The sequence below is a fragment of the Pholis gunnellus genome (assembly GCF_910591455.1).
Source record: "Pholis gunnellus genome assembly, chromosome: 7".
NCBI lineage: Eukaryota > Metazoa > Chordata > Actinopteri > Perciformes > Pholidae > Pholis > Pholis gunnellus.
Genome location: NC_136533.1, coordinates 14431059 through 14453239, shown reverse-complemented (window position 1 = coordinate 14453239; position 22181 = coordinate 14431059). Strand labels below are relative to the sequence as shown.

At 44.6% G+C, this 22181-nt stretch overlaps 1 protein-coding gene across 2 annotated transcripts in view; it reads right to left on the bottom strand.

The window, feature by feature from the left end:
* frmd4a (FERM domain containing 4A) overlaps positions 1-22181 on the bottom strand; it is a gene marked incomplete at its 5' end in the record, with an annotated part of 51600 nt that overhangs the window by 15879 nt on the left and 13540 nt on the right. For both annotated transcript variants that reach the window (XM_079163245.1, XM_079163244.1), the window contains 10 exons: positions 1037-1123; positions 1326-1383; positions 1488-1553; positions 1650-1733; positions 3568-3590; positions 4379-4435; positions 6566-6650; positions 9572-9664; positions 11196-11290; positions 16312-16377. In XM_079163245.1, the coding sequence (XP_079019371.1) occupies positions 1037-1123; positions 1326-1383; positions 1488-1553; positions 1650-1733; positions 3568-3590; positions 4379-4435; positions 6566-6650; positions 9572-9664; positions 11196-11290; positions 16312-16377 (714 nt within the window). The remainder of the gene's footprint in view (positions 1-1036; positions 1124-1325; positions 1384-1487; positions 1554-1649; positions 1734-3567; positions 3591-4378; positions 4436-6565; positions 6651-9571; positions 9665-11195; positions 11291-16311; positions 16378-22181) is intronic.

Genomic DNA, 22181 nt, shown 5'->3' with positions numbered 1-22181 from the left:
GAAGGAGAAGGAAGGAGAGGGGAGAGAGGGAGACAGTGAGGGGGTCAGAACTGAAGCTTAACGGACCAGTGACTCACACTGACTGCTGCTATGGCGGCTGAATGCTTGATAAGTCTCTTGTGTGGGAATGTTATCAACTCTTTATTCCCTTCAACTTCCTCTAGGATATCTAAAATCCCTCGATTAACACTTTCTTCTTATATACTTTGTGTAATAAAAACACACTGTTTGTGACCTTTTCACAGGTTTCTCAGCATGTTTGTGTCTGTGAATACGATGTGAGACAATGTGGACTGCACTTTTTTTTCCATCTCCAAGGTTATTCAACACCGAAGCAGCTACAACAAATGGAGTACTGAGGAATGAGGCAAACACACACACACACACACACACACACACACACACACACACACACACATATACACACACACAGAGCACAATGTAAGTGGCAAACAGGAAAGCTGTGTCAGACAGGAAGTATTCATCAGGATGGCGAGTTCAGTCCAATTCCTGTGTGTGTGTGTGTGTGTGTGTGTGTGTGTGTGTGAGAGTGTCTTGGTGGTCAGTCAGTATATGGAGGGATGCTGTTAACCCCATTAACACCCTGTAAAACAAGGCTGAATACAAGAGACCAAGGCCCTAAAGACGACTGGAGGTCAGGGGTAAGAAAGGCTTCCACAGACGACCCACTGGCTGCATCCACTGGAAGGAGGACCCCATTCATAGAAATAAAAGCAGCAAAGGATGCGAAACATTCCAAGCCTGATTGTCTCCAGACAGTAGTATTTGTACAGCATTGTTAGCTCTCTTCCCAAACACAATATCCCGACTCACTGAATGGAAAAAATAGACAGTGGGGGCCATGAAAACATTTCCTTCTAAAGTAACATGTTGTTTGTATTAAATACCCACTTGTCTACAGAAAGGAGGGTGCAAAGAAGTAGGTGCCAAAAATGAAACCTTTAGCAATTTTGGAAATCATACCAGCTGATGTTTGAAAGCTCACTGAAAGAGTAACTGAAGAGGATCATCTCACCTTCCTGGGTTTGACTTTGTCCTGGTGGTCGTACTGAAAGATGCCTTTGTAGCTCAGCCCCAGCCACCATGGGATCCCCTGCTTGTCCTAAAACACACAACAGAAAAATACCTCAGGAAAGCTTGTGCATGTGCTTGGGATTGATGGAGAGAGAGAGAGAGAGAGAAAAGGAGAGTACAAATAGCTTTAAGCTCCAGCATATCTCCAAATCCCAAACTCCCTGCGTGCAGGTCCAGAGTCAACACAAATGTGTGAAAAAAAAGAAAAGATAGAGTAGTAACAACTGTACCTTAACACCATAGTAATGTACTCCATATGTGGGCAGAGACTCTACAATGCTCATATAACTGTGAGGAGCAGAAAGACAGACATGTAAGGGTTACATATATGTACTGTTAAGCCTTCCATACAGTGAACAGACCCAACCACACACACATACACACACACTTACTTTACAATAGCTTGCCCTCTGGACTGCCCATTGATCTTCTTGTAATGCTCTATGACCCGGTCTTCACTGTAGGACAGTAAATAAAGAGAAAAAGGAAAGATATTAGGAGTGGTAAAAACAATACAAGTTGTTAAGAGTCCGGATAACTGACTAGCCTCTCACCAGTAAGCCAGAGACGGGTGCTCCTTCAGGGCCTGGGTGGGCAGAGCAGGCAGCTTTTTCAGGTCAGACCTGGTTGCATCATTACTGTGAGGGAGAAACCGCAAGAAACGGTCAACACCACTTTTGCAAGAACAATCATTCTCTGCTGTAGGCCGAACCGTTTCAGTCAAGCCCTGACGGGGCGATAGCTGTAGAAAAGGGAACTCTTGAAATATTTAGTGCAACAAGTTATTGCAAATCTGAGTCTTTCGGGGAATGTCTTAAAAATGAAATGTTATCTGTGCTAATGGCCTTAATGCTCTTACTGGACGCTGTTTATCTCAGAACAGCTGCAGAGACACCGAGGGTAGGAAACAGGAGAGGGAAAGAGAGAAACAAACACAGACACAACCACACAAGATAAATAAAGACAGATAAAAGGAGATAGAAATGTGATGGAGGAAAAGATAACCACAAAGGCAGAGTAAATGAGACAGGGAACCACGCAGAGAAACTTGGCCCGAGATTGGCTTTTCAGACCTCCAGAAGCAGGAGGTCTTAATACCCGACTCTAATCCCTGAGAACCTCGGAGGATTGGGCCTCGGAGGATTGGGGAAAGCCCTGGGAACATGGCAACCTATGAGCTAAAGCCCTGGAAGAGATCCCATTCACCCAGCCCGCCTGTTCTTCAATGTGTGAACACAGCTGTGTGTCTGGAATGGTTGATATCCAGTAACTACTCATTAGGTATATGTGGTTGTAGGCACAACTTTTGCATTGTTCTTGAGGAAAGGGCAGACAAGGGTTCAATCTGAACAAATACAACATGTGCACTGTGGCACTGTGACATATTCACAAGTCACTAAGTCATATAATAAGTCTCGGAATCTTATTTTGCTTTAAGCAGTTTGAAATTATACAAAAAGTCGACCTCTTTCCAACGCAGATTCACTTGTTGCTAGATTTATTGAACGCCTGTGAAATGATTGAAAGTAGACTGATCCCACTAGCATCAATAGAATTACTCTTGATTCAAGATAATTCTTGGAACAAACTAAACGATTTCACACTTATTTTAGAAAAATGATATCTAAAGAGCCAATATATTAGCCAATAATATCAGTCATAATTGGTATTGTTCGAGGAGAAGCTGTGACAGATAGAGTGAAACATTATGGAGGAGGGGTGCAGTGTATGAAGTAGGGTCTATAGAGTTTTTACAGAAGGGAGGCATGTGTGTGTGGGACGAATAGGGTAAGGAAAGGGGGAGGAGGGAGAAAGGAATGTCTCCAGAGTGTGTCACATTCCAGCCCTCTGCAGGATATTGTGTTTATTTACTCCTTTCACCGGCGGAAATGAGGTCAGAGGTGGTGGCAGCTGTAGTCTGTTATCTGTGCTACAACAAAGGGCTGAGTGGATGAGAGATGGCAAACATTTAGGCCAACATCACACAGAGGCTACGACTGAAGAGCCACATGTGGAACGTAGCTCACGGGAAACCTGCATATGACTGGAAAGCTTTTTTTTTACATTTTCTGTTGGTATATTAGGGAACATTTATTATGGCCCAATGGTGAGCCCTGTCTTAAAACTCCCAACAAAGACCCTCTGTCTTTCATTACACACAAACTGTGTATAAACACACACATGCACACAAATACATGAAGTCCTTTGTAATGCTTTCTTCATGAGTGGCAGCACAGTCTGAAAAGAGGGAACCAAAGAGGAACGCAGAGGAGCGGAGAAACCACTGATATCACTTCTATTGTTTATCTCCCTTCTGAATCGACATGTATCAACCCAACCATCCCTGTCATTAAGGAAGACACTGAGACAGAAAATGGGATGTAAAAATAGGTAGAGAACACTCCCAGCTACAACCTATACGTTCTTATATGTACATTACAGATAATCATAACAAGTTAGTGAAACGCTTACCTGGTGAAATCTCCTTTAGCCTCCTGTGAAGCAGAAAGGGAAAAAGAAAAGTAGTGAGAGAAGACAGGAAATACATAAATGGATAAGAGAGCACCAAGCAGTGATTATAAAACGCGTGTTTAAGTTCTGTTTTCACTGGTGAATGTGAAGTCAGGTCTGCTGTGCTGGAATCAGAGAGAAACTCTAAACCTCCATCTGGAGTGAAACCTCTGAAGGCCTGCAGAGCAGAGACCTGATACTGTGCATCTGCACCTGCATACAGAACACACACACACACACAGACACACACACAGACAAACCACTCAGCTCAGCCTATGTGTAACATGACCTTGCAGCATCACAGTTAATGGACTGACTCTGAGAAAGGGATAGGAGAGAGAAAGGGCTGGCGTTGAGGATAATTTGTGAAGTATAAGAGTTTCCCCTCTGCTCTGTTATACATTAGCACCGACTGACTGCACCAAGAATTCAGCTGGGAGCCAAGAATTTTGCTACCAGCAAAGACAGTTGAGGTTATTTTCTTTTTAGGATTTAAAACCTCCATGCGTCATTGCAGATTACTGACAGTTTGATGAGTGCATTAGATAATTTAATGTTTAATCAAAGTCAATGAAAATCAAAAGCTTGCGGAGACATTTTAGAAGAACACTTTTATTGCAGAGCAATATACGACTACGAGAATCACAAGTATGTTTGGCTGCATGTGCTAGTGGTGAAAGATAGATATCCAGACATCCACACACACACACACACACACACACACACACACACACACACACACACACACACACACACACACACTTAATCTTACTTGTAGAATAAAGGAAGCCACTTCAAAGACAATATCGCTGTCCACTTCAATAAGCTCCTGCAGGAAATAGAGAAAAGAGAGGACAGGGCTCATGAATGACACATTCTCATACTGCAAGTAAATAAATAAAACACACACTGTGCCGATGTTGGGAGTAAAAGTGGCCGTGCCTCTGATCATCATCTGTTCATATGAGATGGGTTGCTAGTTCCTTTCATCCCCCGACCACTTCCCCTCTATTTTCCTCTCTCCCCTCTCTAATTTCATGACCTCTTCATGTGGATGGAGCTCAGAGATTAGTGGCCAACTGAGGGGGTTCAAGGCTGGCATGGACGCTCTGGTTACTGATCACTCAGTACATTCTCCAAAGGCGCCTTTTAATTCTATTACTTTTATTTTTGTTATTTGATGATATGTGGACATTCCTGAGGAAAAAGTAAAAGTTTTTAACTGAATGATTATTAGTGATGTTTGTTTTGTTATTGCCGTTAGTGCATGTAATCATCGACCGTGTGCGCGTACATATACATGACAGGCTATGTGTGCATTGAGGGGGAGAAGGATAAGGGTTAGTGGGCAGTGAGTAGTGGATCAAGTATGCCAGGAATGCTCCCCTCACAATCCACCATTTAATTGGTTGGGAGATCAGACAGCCAGGATGAAACACTAGACACAAACCCACCCTGAGTGTACCACCCAGCGTGGCTACAAATCCTCCCTTAGTGTGTGTTATTGTACTGTATGAGAACGTTTCTCACTACTTATACAAACACTGACAGCAGAGGGGGGGACGACGACATATATCCTGATCTACTTTATTTGAACTGCTGAGAACTTGCAACAATTACATTTCCTTTTTTTTGGCTCTCTTTCTGTTGGCCCCTCCCCCTCCACGGGGTCGTCAGGAGAGCTGGTAGAGAGATCATTGGTGTTAAGCTGAACTTCTTATCAGGGGTGACGTGTGATGAGCAGAGAGGGATCTGATATCTCCGTCAAGGACATATTAACAGAGCTACTGGTGGGACGGAATCAGAAAGCTTCTGTTTGTGGGACGGTCTCTTCTGGACTACTTGGGTTTCATAGTCGCTGCCGTTCGAGTCTCCCCGTCTTCCTAATGGACGCTACAGCGTGACAGGTCCTCGCAAATGGAGCAATAGGCTTAAACTTGACAACCTGTACAGTGAAATTAGGCTTGCTTTACTATTTGACAACATTAGTCAAGGGACCCATTCATACCCCTTGCATAAACAAACCCTGTTTATAATGCACCATACTGAAGATGCTTTCAACAAATACTCTGTATTTAAATCTGTTGGATTTGGCTCTGATGAAGCTCACCACCACTGTCAGCAGATTGACTATTATGTCTTATAACATTATGGCAGTTTTCTCTCTGGCTTTGACTGGCCCATTATTATTCTTCAGGCCACATACGCCCTCTTCTGGTCAAGTCAAATAACTACTGTACACTGGTGTCACTGCATGTTCTCTACACTAACCTAAAGTCACCGTATATCTATGCATAGATGTCATGTCATCTTCAGTTAAAGTAATGAGTATATGAGTATTGAAAATAAACAAAATCGATGTTTCCCCATTGCCTTTTTGTCCATAGTCTATATATACAGCATGCTACAAATAAAAATGCCTCTAGATGATAGTATGTTATACTTAGCACATCAGTGTGTAGTTGGCCTTTTTTTGTGTTTGTGTGTAGTAGTTGTGTGTGTTAGTCTTTTGACAAAGAGAGACCTAGCTTCAGAACTTGTGTTTTATCAATTGCAAAAAACTGTACAACGAAATAAATGTGCGTCAACACAGACAGATGACAGGAAGTGTGTCAAATGATTCGCTAGTTGCTGGAATGTGGTGCAGCACATAACATGATGGGTAACAGCTGATGCCAATGGTTCACATTTTCTGCTTCACCAAATCAATGTAGAGCACCGAGGTCCAGGCAGGCCTCTTCATTTAGAGAAAGAAATGGGCGAATGAAGTGGCACGCTTCCAACAACATAATTACTCCACATAACTCAAACTTGAAATGTACTCACAACACACTTCAACGTCATTCTCGTTGAGTATTCCTACCACCCATCGTTGTTAAGCCTTCAGGATTAACACATCCCTCCATTATAACACATCAACAGTAAAAGGACTGTACATAATGGCAACAAAATAGTTTACCTTGTAGATGATGGATTTGGCGTTAAGGAAAAACAGCTCAATAGTGGCATTGTCCTTCAGGTAAGATATACTCTCTATGTAGAACCTGCAAACATAGAAGGGACGTCTTCAATACATTTGAAACAACAAAGGGATCAATTACACAAGTTGACCTTCAGTTCTATAAAAAAACACCAGTGAGGTTTATCATGTATTTGCGTCATAAACAAAAATAACACATTCATAATAGGATAACGAGTTAAACATGCAGGCTATGGTAGTGTCGTGTGCAATGACAAAAGTGACCAGAGGGGGGCACACCATACCAGAAGCTGACCCTGTGTACCAACATCCTTTCACTTCCCATGAAACCAATTCCCTCTCTCACCATGGTGGCTGGCAATGATCCATTATTAGTTTGTTAGTGTGAGCACATTCCACAATCTGAATGCACACACACACACACACACACACACACACACACACACACACACACACACACACACACACACACAGACTGAATGTGCACATGATGCACTCCACACATTGTCTGCCTCTCTGCATCATCAGCTCTGTGTAGTGATTCCACATGCACATACAGTACTCACACACACACACACACACACGCATACTGGAGAGAGAGAAGCACAGTAACCCACTTCTGGCAGAGCGGTGAGGAGGAAGCTAACATAATAATACCTTCTAATTTTAGCTCATGGGGGCATGCAGAGCCAGAGGGGGAGCTACGACGGTACGCTAGGAAGCTACTCATTGTTAGCTTTTCTCTGGTGAGAAATAGACACGTCAAGATATAACACACTAAACGCCGTGAGTAAATGACTTGATGTGTCTCTACACGTGTGTGTAATGTGACGTAAGCACATGTTCCTATGAACACACGTGAGTGCATGTGTCGATTTGTGTGCTTATGAGCGTGCAGGTATTGAGTGAGAGGGATTGTGGGAGGATCAATATTGGGAGGGCTTAAACCGCGTTGCCAATTGAGCTGCAAGGGAGAACGAGAGGAGCCGTGTCAATATTCAGTCCGAACATTTAATTAAAGCCACAGTGTTGATGAGACACACACACACTGCCAGCACAGCAGCAAGCATGCGAAAAGGGACACACTGAATCAGCAGGAGGTGGGCATCTGCCTAGCATTCATTGGGAACACACGCATCACACAAATAGCACGTAAGCATGCAAATACATGACGTGCATGCACCTGCGCAGGCACACAAAACGCACCCACGCAGACATATGCACACACACAAAAAACCCGTAAAGATTGTGCTAATGAAAACAATATGCTCAAATTGATAATAGATTCAGGCCTGACATTTGGGCTGACAGTTGTTCCATTATAGTCCTGAATCTGCACATGTGTGTGTACGGGTGTCTAAGAAATAGGGTTGTGTGTGTGTGTGTGTGTGTGTGTGTCAGAGGGAGGTGTAGTCAGTGTGACATTTGGATAGATTGAGGTTCGAGATTAGACTGAACTGCGAGGAAAAACGGGAGGATGAAGCCGGAAAATGGTGTCAAAGTTCAAAATGTCACAGCACCACCACCATCACATCCTCAAACAGCTATTAGTTTATGTAAATACACACACAGTGACCCCCACTCTGACCATCACAGACAAACGCACACACTGTTGTTTTTTATGGTTCTATATCTCATATATCTCACCGTGACTATCGATGCAATTACCTAAAATAGCGGGGGATGACTAATACGTCAGTAACTGCAGCCAAATATACTTATCGGCACATCTTTTGGCTGTATCATATTGCACAATGACACCATTGTTCACTAAATAGGGTGAACAATACGTCTATGTGCTAAGAATACGATTTTGCTTTACAGTCACCTCTTTGTGTCACGGCGAGCTGAGTCGTAAATGTCGCCGTGGAAATGACTACTCAATGACATTGTTCAGCAGAGTTAATGTGCGTCACGTTACTATGTTTGTTGCTAGGGTGTATATGACATCATAGAGACACGTTGGGGACGGAGCGCAACAGCGGACCCCAAACAAAGCCTTGGCTTTCCCTTCCGGGCTCTAACTGAGAATGTGTGAGAGAGAGCGTGTGTGTCTGGGAGTGTGTGTTGGGAAGTGCTGTGCATTTTCATTTGAGACCAAGAAAGATTGAAAAATGTCTATCAGGTCAGGTGCCTTTTTCTTTCTTTTTCAACAGGATACAACACCCTCATACACACCAACAAAGAAACACACAGACACACAAACACTTGTCACAAATACACACATGATCCAGTGCCTGTGTGTGTGTGTGAGTCCGGTGTGTTTCACATATCAGTGGGGCCATTGTATGAGCAGTGCAAAGGGCTGAGAGAGGAGTGTGGGATGGAAAGAGGTATTTCATAGCCCTTGCTGTAACAGGTCACAGAAGAGTTGGCTTTAACCGAGGAGGTGACTCCACTACAGCAACAGCAAGAAGAGCACACTGCAAGGGCACCTGCCTCATCGTTGGTAGAGTCAAGTACCAGAATATTTTCTGCCCTGTGAACTTTTCACAAGCGAGCAGCACACCGGCCTTGTCTAAGTGCTTCTGTATAAAGATGTATAGTGCTAACGAGATAGAAGACATGGGTACGGCTTCCTCTTTGTAGGGGATTCTGCCATCTTTGTTGGGGTACACAGCACTTTGTAGTCCTGAAGCTATTTGACGGGATTTGCATGCAGCGCATACTGATGAGGTCTAAGAGGCTCATGATTGGCTGAGGCCCTGTGGCGGGAGTTAAACACCAGGGTCAGAGCAATTTCACAGCGGCTTGTCATAACTAACCTCGTTAATCTGTTCTTATTACCGCATGAAGGCATGTGCATACACAAACACATATACGGATGCACCCCCCCCCCCCCCCCCCCCCCTCTTTCCCTCTCTCTCTCTCTCTCTCTCTCTCTCTCTTTCTCTCTCTCTCTCTCTCTTCCACACACATTCAATCAGAAACCATTGAACACTGTATGTGTAAGTCAGATGGTTAATTTAATGAAGAAAGACTCACCTGACACAGAAGTAGAGGACAATGGGACCGGACTTCTTGGGGAACTCATGTTCTAATACCCTGCGGTCCAACTGAAGCCAACTAAAATGGCCCCTGATGAGACAAAAAAACACACATAACATCAAATTAATGCTTTTGGCATTGAATAACCAACCAGGACACACAAAAACCTCTTTTTTGCTTCAGCCTTCCTACATTTCTGTTCCTGTTACCATGTCTTCCCGACTGCCCCCCCCCCCCCCCCCCCCCCCCCCCGCCTCTCTATTCTCTGTCTCCCTCCAACAGAGAGAGAAAAATGCAGAGACAGCTTGTCACCCTGGTAACCCTGCATGGTCTCCAGAGCAACATCTCTCTCAAACTCTCCCTCCTTCTGTCTCTGAATCTCTCGCTCTCTCCCTCCCAAACGGCCTCTCTGACCACTGAGCGGTCAGAGCTGAGCCGTGTCCCGAAGGCTCACGCGACAAATCTACACATCATAGAATAGAATAAGCCCCCGGGGGGGACTGAGACTGATGTTGCTCGGCTAAACTGACATTGGCTACAGTATGTGTCACAGCCATGTAAATGCCATAGAGCAGAGGCCAGACTGGCATCAGTGGGTGCATGAGATAAAACCAAAAAAAAGAGAGAGAAAACAAAGGCCATGGCGATGTTTGCCTGTATGTAAATCAGTTGTATCTTTGCATGGCTAGTTCTGGACTATGCTGTGGTGCTGCTGTCTTCATAGGTCACCGAACACAATAAAACTAATTTGAATGTCATTTTTGCATTTCAAGCACAGTTCTTGTTGCGATCCCTCTCACGTACAGAGACTTGTGACCCATTGCTAGCCCAGAGCGCGACAACAGTAGCCTCATCGTAACATCAAAACCCTTTTGATCGTACGTAGGTTTATTGTTCACCATGAGATTCATATTGTCACTCGAATGAAGGTAGAAATCCCCTTTTACTTGAAAGTGAAAAAGAAGTGAAAACATGAAAAAAGTGTATATCTATTTTTTGATTTTTGACATTGCCATTTGTCTTTTTAAAATAAGTGAGTAGATAGAATTTAAGTAGTATTTTTTCTTAATGTGGAAACTAAAATAATCCTGTTTTATGTAACAAATATTAGACAAGACATGTGGAAACACATTGAAAGCACAAATATTTTAAATAAATAAACCCGAAGCAGAAATCAATTAAAGGAGGTTTGGCTTTGTTGACGTAATTGGAAACCAAAATTGCGACACATTATGCTTAAAACTTGACAGAGAATTCTCAATTTCAGTCTTTCCATCTCTGTCATCTCTGACTACAACTGTGCTGATCTTGGCGCCTTTGGCATTCACAGGTTCACAGGTTTTCTAAGACTAAAGAAACATATGAACATGTTCCCATACTGCACATTTTACTTTGTTTAGCAACTGATTGCACCTGAACTTTGATACCTGTTGTCTGCTTCTAGTACAATATGTCCCACGTGTTGTTACAGAGTGTACCTGCTGACAGTCTGGAGTTAGCTATGATATTATGGGGAAGCGCTGACAAACCCGATCCAACAAACAAGACAAAGTGAAGAGACAGTCCTGGGCTACTGATACACCATGTGCAGTAATGGCATTACTATTTCAATGGGACTTACGTTTCGTCTGTGTATGCAATTCCAAAGTACTCCTTCTCCTTGAGGTTGAAGTGAGAGGCCACAAGGTCCAGCAAGTCCTTCGCCATCAGCTTGGGCTGCCGGGGGGACAGAAACATTACTATTGCTCTGCTTATGTTTGCATTAGTTGTAACTTTCCCTGTGTGTACTGCTTTATCACACTCAAGTTTAATTGGAACAAGTACACGTGTACAGCTTTATGTTAATGTATCTATCAGCTATCGATCTACTGCAATGACTAAGCATTCTGACAAACACTGTGAAAAAGAGGAAAAGAGCAAGAGAGGAGGAGATAAATGCGAGAGAGCGAGAGAGAGAGAGCGAGAGAGAAAGATGGATGGAGTGTGTGGATGTTGCTGACAGTGCAGATACCCTGCCCTTCCCCTCCCTCCTTTCTGCCCGTCTGACCCAAACCTCTACTGCAGAGTCATGGCTCTGGGCTCAACCACTGTATAGTATGGAGGGGGCTGCAGCTAGCATAAGAGCTTTCTAGCTAGTTGTTACTGTGGAATACTGCCCAAGCTATATATGATGACAACCTCCATTCATCACAGAGCTCAGAGCATGCAGAGCATCTTAAAGCCAAGCAGAGGCCGGGGACCGCTGCCATATGCTGCTGGTTTGAGACATCCTGAGCAACAGCACGGCCCCACCCTGAGGTTAACCATGGGTGTGCCTCACTGCCTACACACTCATTACACACACACACACACACACACACACACACACACACACACACACACACACACACACACACACACACACACACACACACACACACACACACACACAAATCTGCATGCATATTCACTTAAGAGCCCATAGAGTACACAACATCCAAGCATCCCACTCATAACACACAGGAGGTACGCATGTGCTGTGTACACATGACAACAAGAGGAATACATACTGTGTGCATACATATACTGTTTGCAAACACACACACACACACACACACACACACACACACACACACACACACACACAGCTACACATTCTTAACAATCTCCCCCTGAGGTCCTGTACTATCTACTCAGTGCACAATTAGAACTTCAGTGACAGAAGCTACTGAGAGCTATTTAAAGGAAGGTGATGTCATGCGCACAGCAGGCATACACGCAAACACACACACACACACACACACATATACACAACTCCAATGACCTAGATCTCATACAAGCACGATGCCTACAGTGATCCTGCAACACTAAATAGCTCTGGAGAGAATAGCAGTGAGAGATGCTAACATATAGGCTGATTCTGCCTTATAGTCCTATGTATCACATAAAAGTGTTATATAGAAAACAACATGGCTACCGTACTAGCTGACTCTGTCTCTTTGATCTCACCGTCCAACACAACCCTACAGCATTGGTAAGTAGGAGACTCCCATTCTGCTATGTTAAGGAATATCGAGGTTATCATTAAAAGAAACCTTTCAAATGCATATTCACATTAAGAATGATCAACGTACTTCTCAACATGCAAAATGTGTATTTATGGTTGTGCGTAGTTTAAGTAATTAAAGTTCTGATCTTAACTGTCTGACTCTGAGAAAACTACTCTAGTAGTCCCGTCCACAAATGCTAAGACGGGCTCTTTTGTTTCTCCAAATGGAAGAGCAGCACACGATCTCTTTGAAGCGCTCAGAAACGTTTTAGATGTGCACATGTTAGGTCTGGCAGCAGGCTATCTTTATAGTATTAGCAGTAATACATGTTTTGGTTCAGTCTGAGACACATACAGCCGTGGTCTCTCATTACCCCACAGCAGTCGATTAAACAGCGTCCATGCCACCACAGCGTAACAAACAATGAGCAGGGGGACAAACGGACAAATAGAGTAAACTGTCAGAAAGGGGATATGGAGACGAAATGAGCCCCGGATACACAGTAGAACATCACAAGTGCACGTCTACAGATGGAAAAGGACAGAAGGACCCCTCTAAGGTTCAGCTGAGCTCCTTGCCTCGCCATTGTTATGAATACCAAGCAGACTGTAAAAACCACATGGGCCGCACTGGACAGTATAATTGAGTTTGGCTCCCACTTCAAGTGACGACTCACCGCTTCCACGCGCACTCACTCACACACACACACACACACACACACACACACACACACACACACACACACACACACACACACACACATCCTGGCGCTGCAGCTTATCTGTGAGATGGCAGATCCCTAACGGATGTGTAATAATGTTGTGGAAGATACCAACAGCGATACAGACGGTGAATGACAGCTAATATAGCAAGCGATATAGCACGCTGAACACACACGATAACTGATGCGCACACACACTCCAGACATATACGGGCAATGCAGACAAATACACACACACACACACTATGGAGCCATCCATCAGACAGTCTCTGGCTGCTCGCTCAGACAGCATTACTGCTAATAGACATTCAGCACGGTGCCTCCTCAGCAGCACCGATAATTAACAGCATAAGAAATACAGGGAGGTGCAAGCGAGGAGGAGACATGCTAACGCCAAACTCCCAGACAGGTGACTAACACACAACAGTAGCTCACTTGCCTTGCTGGCAGCAAGTCACGGCCAAATCTCTGCAAACAGCTAGTCAGGCCCTTGGCGCCTTCAGGATTGCTCAGATTTATGGGACCGCTAACTGATTTACCAGTGCCAGTCCTTAAGAGTCCAAGGGTGGGTAAGGCAAAGTGTTTTAGCCTGACATCTTGCAATATTTTAACTAATACTTTACAGTGTACAGACTTGTGCTCTATAGCGTCTTACCACGTTACGGTAAAACCCCTGAAGTGACTCTTTATTAATGTACAGTTCTTCACATAAACATTGGAATGGAATGGCAAGACTCTTGCACAGCTGACTGTAAAGCCCCATTCCCTCTTCAACCTACCCCACTCTAGCCGTAGGGAGTGATAGCCATATGACTGACGTATATATTTTCACCCGGTGGTGTATTTGGTGGTTAGCTTCAATCTTTACGGCCTTCTGGCGCATAGTTCCCTGCCAATGAGGTGTTGCTCCATAAACAAACCACAGAGGACACGCTATCAAAGGTAGGAGGAAGGGGGGGGGGGGTGAGGAAGAGGAAAAAAGCTGAATGACACTTGAGGGATTAAACAGCTGGTCAATGTTACAAGTCAGTGACAGAACGGAGATGCAGCCCTTTCAGAGGCTAGCCGGACGGTGTGCTTGGCGTGCTACAGGAACTTCACTGACAACCACAACAGGGCTGACTTGACCACACTGCTGTTTAACGATCAAGTGAAGTCAAGAAATATCCCAATATTTACACTGCTTGTGAATTATGATCACCCTTTCAAGAAATCCTTTTTTCTTTTTCTTGGTTCACCACCAAAACTAAGAATAACATCCGAATTCTCTGGTCCTACAAACAAATGACTGGCCTCTTGTACATCGGCCCTACGCAGAGAAGACAGAGAGAGAGGGAGAAAAGACAAGCAGTTTCCTGATTTATATGACAATGGTTTGTTAATAACATCCCCTCATTTCTCTCTAGCTAATACCATCGCCAGACTGTAAAAAAAAACATTTGCTACATTGTGTATATTATGTGGTAAACAGAACAGATTTTCTCCCTCACAATGTCTTCAAGTTTCTGTAATATACTACTGTTTTTATTAGACTCTACAAGTCTCTGTTTGTGTATTTCCTTATTGTTTCCTTTCTCGACAGCCAAGAGGATGAAGAATGAGCAGAGGAGAGGATGGATGGGTGAGATACGGAGCTGCTGCAGCTGTATTTGGGAGATTTAGAAGGAGACAGAGTGCAAGCAAGGAGCTGAGAAAAGAAGATATGGAGAGTGAGGAGTGGAAAGTCAGGAGAGATGGAGAGAGTGGAAGAGAGAGAGAGAGAGAGAGAGAGAGAGAGGAAGAGGGGCAGAAAGAAGTACCAATTTGAAAGAGAGGATCAGTTCTGGCAGAGTAATCAAATCAGAAAGTCAGCAGACCTATCCTCAGCCCCCCCCCCCCACACACACACACACTCTCTCTCTTCTCTCTATTCCCATCACTTTAGTGTCATCTCCCGTCTCTCCACTCCTGAGCTCTCATCTCACTTTTCTCTCTCCATCGAAACCTCCTGCCTCAATCTTTCTATTCTCCACTCTTGCTCTTCTTCTCATGTTCCGGGGACAATTACCTTCTTTTGTCTTTCTCTCTTTTTTTCCAGGTCAAAGGGGGCTAAAGGAGGTTAGGAAGAGTGGGAGGAGCCTCTAACGAAATACTTTGAAACCAAACCATGAGAGAGGTCTTCTAGATGATGACAGTGAATGACACCAACAATCAATGAAGAGAAAGTGAAGTGAGGGCCACACAATTTATGAACAGTTAAAAAATCCCAATCTTATGAAACGTGTGTTAATGCGTGATATTAAAAAGCCTCCAAAGTAGGGTTTAACCCTGGGTATAGAACATAAAGCAGATCTACAGTAGTACATAAACAGGGTGGAGGGGCTTTGGGTGGCTAACAAGGGCGTGGCGGGCGTGCTGTGGGTGCTGCTGCTTTTGGACATTACTGCAGAAAAGGCCTGCTGGGAGGATTGAAGGCTGAAAGTGGGGGGAGGGGGGCAGCATGCTGCTTTGTTTGTCCTGGACGTTTTGGAGGATAGGATGGAGCATTGTCAATTACACAGAGACATTTGTAGGACAAGGGGGAACATTGCCAATTACACAAACAGTTGATGTTTTTTTGTCAGATGATTTGGGGCATTCCGGGAAGACAGTAGGGACGGGTGATGGAAAATGAGCAGTGAAGCAGTGAGACTTTCTGTTTAGGACATTGTTAGCACTGAACTCTGCATTGGGATGCATAGCTTCTACAGGGAGAGTAAATCAGGGCAGGGCCTGCATGCACGCTTGTGTGTTTTGTATGTGTGTGTGTGTATGTGAGGAGAGATCAGGTGAGCATCAAGAAAGAGCAAAGTCACCTACTGCCGACCAAATTTCCCTAGGTCGGCAGTAATTGATTCCCTCGGGACGGCAGACATCACTTCTCCCTCGCTCTGAGAAAATGAGAGTCTGCAAAGAGAGGAGGAAGAAAGAGGAGGAAGAGATAGAGGGCAGGAGGAAGAGGGACTCACCTGAACAAGGAGCTCCAGCTTCCTGTCGTCCAGGAGATGGACCTGACATCGCCTCCCCTCTGTCATCTGAGAAAAGAAGACAAAGGGATGCTCGTTTATCGATCTATTATGTATTACATGTTATACAGATTCAAACGGGTCTCCACTGATGCCAATAATACAAAGAAATGTACTTCCATTTCCATTTAACATGTGCTTTATGGCAAGCTAGGCGCGTATATGTGTGTGTGTGTGTTATCTCAGTGAAGTCCTAACAAGGTTAGCTGACCTAACTACACAATGGGCCAATAGAGACAACGTCTCTTCCTCGCTGACATTTCTAGCATTCCTGCCTGACCGGAAATCCAGCTGGAAATCCATTATGGACTCAAGGGCCACAAAGAGCGAAGCTGTCTGCTGACAACGCGTCGAACAACGAGTGTGTGTCTGCGATGTTGAAACAAGGCGTAAACACTGAGCAGGTGCAATGATGAAACAGTCAACTGTGGGAAAGTATGCACCACATACACACGGGTCAGACCAAACATTTCACGTGAGCTACGAAGCCAGTTCTCTAAAAACCCAATTCTCCAAACCCGTCTGAACGTTTGCTACTGCGCGATACAAGACTGTGGTTTAAAATGAACTCACATAAGAAATAAAGTCAAAGATTTCCAGAGACGATGTACCAACTAGGCCGGAGTCTTCAGCACGTTAGGGTCTGTTTGTGTGTGTGTGTGTGTGTGTGGTGGTGTTTTCAGCACATGTGGAGTTTCTCTACGACCCTGAGGAACACAAACACTCCCGGGCTCCTCCCACACTTCCCTCACATCTGGGAGATGGGGAGGGACTCCCCAGGGGGGGGTTAGGAAATGTTGGGAGAAGAGAGGAAAGGTTGGAGAGACATCCTCATTGTCAAACATTTGATGAGAACTCTCTCCAAAGCATAAGATGCCGCAAACACGAGCACAAGCGTAACCGGTTTGTAACTCTCAAATTACTCGAACTACTCAAATTGGTCACCTGAGGCTCCTGCAATTTAGTAAGGGTGTGTCCACAACAGGCTCCTTACTTTCTCACCGCTCATGCCAGCTTGCGTCCAGGTGGCAGGTTGGAGGTGAGAGTTTAGCAGAGAGCTGAAGATACCAGAGAATGAGAGGGAGAGGAGGAGTGACAGAGTTGTGTCTCAACACTCATCCCTGTGTGAACTCTGCTGGATGTGTACATGTGTATGTGTGGCTTCTACTTTGAAAGGTTCGGTTTAACCCTCCCACTCACCATTGATCTCTTGTGGTTTGAGGGTTTAGATTGGGTGCACCTGTGCACACAGTGACTGACACACACACACACACACACACACAATATTGGCTTTTGTTATTATCTCCCACCCTCCTGTCACGGAGTTACATAACCTTTCCAAAACGTTCCATGTTTATACTGTATACAGTGATTTTAATTACTGCCATGACAACAAATATAGGTACAATAGCAACCCAGAGATGCCAAGTGTATCAAATATTGGTTCAAAGGTATTAGACTGTATGCAAATATTTAATTTCTGAAAACATTTTGCTGGCTCAACGAATCTTCGTCTATACTAAGCTTTGACATGAGGTAGCAGAGAGGGCAAGACTATAGTACACAGACCAAACATCTTACTTTAGTCTACAGAATAATTTAAACTGCAATGCAGATAGTGTATATACACACACCTACACACACACACACACACACACACACACACACACTGGCACCTGGGAATAGTACAAACCCTAACGTCAAGGTAACAAATCACTGCCTTGAGGCTAAAATTAGGCAGCCCAATCTGGCAGAGACAGACGCATATTGGTTTTAGTCATAGAATTCACTTTGTGGTATTGGACACATGCTACTGAGTTTCTATCCACCGTGAAGCCAAATGTATTAAAGTTTCTATGAATAGCTTCTTGTCATTACACTGTTGTTCAAAAAAAGAGAAAGAAATGTGGAATATTGCTGCACCATGAGAGTTATCTACCATGACTAAAACCCCTGAATATATTTACAACATCTTGACTCTGACCTCTATCGTATGTTGTAAACATTACGTTACATTGTAGCTGCAGTGAGAGAAACATGGGCTAGAAAACACATGTGGTATTGGCAACGTCCCCTTGTCCCTGTGTGTGATTCATGCTGTGCATAATCCACCAACATTTCTGCCCCATTACTAGTCAGGTTTGAATTGGCTAACTTGCATGCCCGAGCCTGACTCACTGGCAAGAAACGGTGAAATTAAAAGACAAGACATGAAAATGAACAATGTTTAAAGCGGCCATTTTTTTTAAAAAACGTTTCATTATTTCGCTTGAGCTGACACGAAAATTACAGAGGCGCGCGCAAGCACACACACACACACACACACACACACACACACACAGACAGTTGTCAGTGATGCTTTGGTCAGTGCTGGCGATAACGTTGTCATTAGTTAGTTACCTTGCAAACAAACGCTCTCTGCGAGGCTCCCACACAAAACTGGCTCCAAGAGGGAGAGACAAAAAATAAAAAATAAAAAATAAAAATAATTAATCCCAGAAAGAATCGAGTCTTGTTACAGCCAGAAAATCGTCAAAAACCACGCTTTTCCCCGGCCGGCCTAGGGGAGGAGGCACATCAGCATCCATGCTAGTGACCATTAGTTAACGTTAGTTACAGCCGACGCAGCTCACTGTGTCTCGTATCCTCCAGACGCCACAGACACGTTACATCTCACGTCTTCGCCATTCAAGCTGGAGATAACTCGGCGCTAATGAACGGCGACTGCGGAGCGTTTTGCAAGGCTGGCTTCTCTCCCTTCTTCCGAAAGCAGGGCGCTTCTCACGGGGCTAGTCCCGGTCGACAGACACTCCCCCCCCCCCCCCCCTCTTTCGTTACCGGCACCGTGCACAAACGGTGTGTGTGCGTGTGTGTGTGTGTGAGAGAACGTGCGGATAGCAGGAGACCGTACCAACGGTCAGCAACCGAGGGGGGACGAACGGAAGAAATGGCTAAAGGTATCCCAGCCTGCCTTCACTTGCCAGCTATGTTTCTCGCTGTCATCGGAGTTGCTTCGAAAACACGGGGAATAATGGAGGCAAGATGTGGGGGCGGGGAGAGGAGGAGAGGAGGAGAGGAGGGGGAATTTTCTGCAGCAGCTCACAGCCATGAGAAACTGCAGACCTCTCTCCCTCTCTCTCTCCGTGCATGTGTGTGTGTGTGTGTGTGTGTGTGTGTGTGTGTGTGTGTGCTTACAAACCCAAACAGACATCTGTGTCTGCAGAGCACGCAAATAGTCTGCCTTTAAAACAAGCGATGCACTGCTGATACATAACAATGAGCAGATCACACAGTCTGCCTATTAAACCAGCTGTACCTTCACAAACGCAGGCTTTGTGAGGGAGACAGAGTGCCCCTTGAAAGACCCTTTCCTCACATGTCTTGTTACTTTGGCTATACATTTATATGCTAAGCCATGATAGATTTCCATAGGCCTGAAACGGTTAAATGTTTCAGCTAAATCCCTGGTCTGGTCTCTCTCTCTCTCTCTCTCTCTCTCTCTCTCTCTCTCTCTCTCTCTCTCTCTCTCTCTCTCTCTCTCTCTCTCTCTCTCTCTCGAGCTTGTCACTTCCTGTCTGCACTTTTAAAACACAGATCTTCTTGCTCTCAGGTTTGGGTTGCTTGAATGATTCCTGGCATTCAGTCCACTGCAGCCGTTGGACTGACTTTTTTTTGTGTGTGTGACCTAAATTGGGCTTCTGTGTTCACCTTACACAGCTGGAGCAGCAGCCGTTGAAACCACCAAGTTGTTAACATCAGTCCAGTTTTTGGTGCCATAAATAGATACTAATGTGTGCTGTGAAGGCAGGGCTAGGCCTATACCTACTGTCAATACAGACCTTGAATGACTCTGCAAGCATAGGCTAGTCTGCTTTCTATTATTGTGTTACAACATACAACAGTAGTGGTAATCCCCGCAATATGAAAACAGTGTGAGGCCACATGTAGCACATGGACAGCATGCACAGATCTTCCGCTTAACCGTCAGCATCAGGGATACTCGGCCATTTGTTGACTAAAGACAACTTTAGCTTAACTTTTCAGATCTCTTTCATAAATTCAGTTTGCCATAACCAACCTGAGGTTGCACCGTAATTGAAATACGACAGGCGGTTCATAATCTTAAATTTGCATGATTCATCAGAAATCTCAGACATTAAGCTATACAAAGATGCAAAAACATTTAATGTGCTTGGCTTGAACAGTTTTGTAGCTACCATAGTTTATGCTGCAGGCCCACAATTCGGCTTACTTTGCCGAATGTAGAAGATCACATCCTTTCCCCTCCCTGCCGGATTTTTCTGTTTCTGGATATTTTTGGCCTGCTCCAGACACCGGAAACTGGCCTTTCCAACTTAAACATCTCCAGATGATTCTTTTCTTGGCTTTAATACATGCACCCGTCCCTCTTTCGCTTTCTCCGGTCAAATACATATCTCCCTTTATTGGTAACTTCCTCCGTTGGCTATCACAAGGGCCCTGTTGTTTGACCAATGCAAGGGAGGGAGAGAGAAGGGGACAGTGGGGGAATGGGGTAAAACTGACAAAGACTGAAGAAGAGGGTAGAAAATAAATTGCAGTAGGAGGATTCTTAACACTTAAACTACACAAGCCTATGAATAATTGTTCCTGTTTGGATAGGGGTAATGGATAGGCGCCCCAGAGAAGCTGAACACGAGAGAGACAGATTCACAGAAAAAGCCAGAGAGTAGAAGGAAGGAAGCAAGGCAGGAAGGAACAATAACAAACAGCTGTGATTTAGTGAGCCTCTCTGTCCGATGCTCTTGCCCCTTAAACTTCCCGATACATGGTCACCTTTCAATGACCTACAGAGCGCGTTTCCGAGAAGCACAAGGTGAGAACCACTTAAAGGTGTGACATATCTGGGCCCTGACAGAGCCTTGTTATGGAGCCAGTGGGCTTCTATTCTGGGCAGAGGTGTGGTCGTAATGAGGTGCTGATCTGGTGTATTTCTATGGAGTAGGGCTCCAAAGGGGAAAGATCTGGATGGGTGAGGTGGGTTTAACAGGCGGGTGGGTATTAGAGTCGGGTTTTAGGGTCGAGCAGGGGTACAGGGTTGATGGTCTGTGCTGGAAAAGGTAACCTATATTGGTGGAATGTGATACAAACAGTGCTGAGCGGTTAATTGAAGCAAGATGGAGAATCTCTTTAACCCTGACTGTGGGACGCTGCGGTAGGCAGTTAAGACTGACACACACACACACACACACACCATGCTCTCCGTCTCTGTCTTGCTCAGTCTGTCTTTGTCTGCATCTCTCTCATATTCATGGAGACTAAACAAACACACACTCTTAAACACGTCACTTTGAGAGCAAGCGTGGTCTGACACAAGCAGTCCTGAGGTGATTTATGACGCTGAGATCATTGTAGCTGAATAGGCTTTCATGACTCGTCGTCAGTTTTAATGCAACAGTATCTGCATGTGGTGCAGATTAGGTTACAACCCAAGATTCAGCAAAACACACTGTATTCTACAGTTATAGTTGAATGGGTTATTGAAAACCTGATGGAAAAATAATAGCGGGGCCAAATCCATCTTCTCCATCCAGTGCTTCATGTAGCAAAGTGAGACGGAGCAGGGAGGGTCATGGAAAGGCAGCCAGGAATGTCTAGAGAAACGACTGACCGAGAGAGATCTGTTTTGTTTGTTCAAGTGTGTATATGTGTGTGTGTGTCTGTGAGCTCCACCCTCCCTGCCCGTGAGTGACTTTGGGACTGAAATGTGGTTCCAGTTAGGGCGTTTTTAAAATCAGAAACACACTGGCACTTCAAACAAACTGGCGATATTT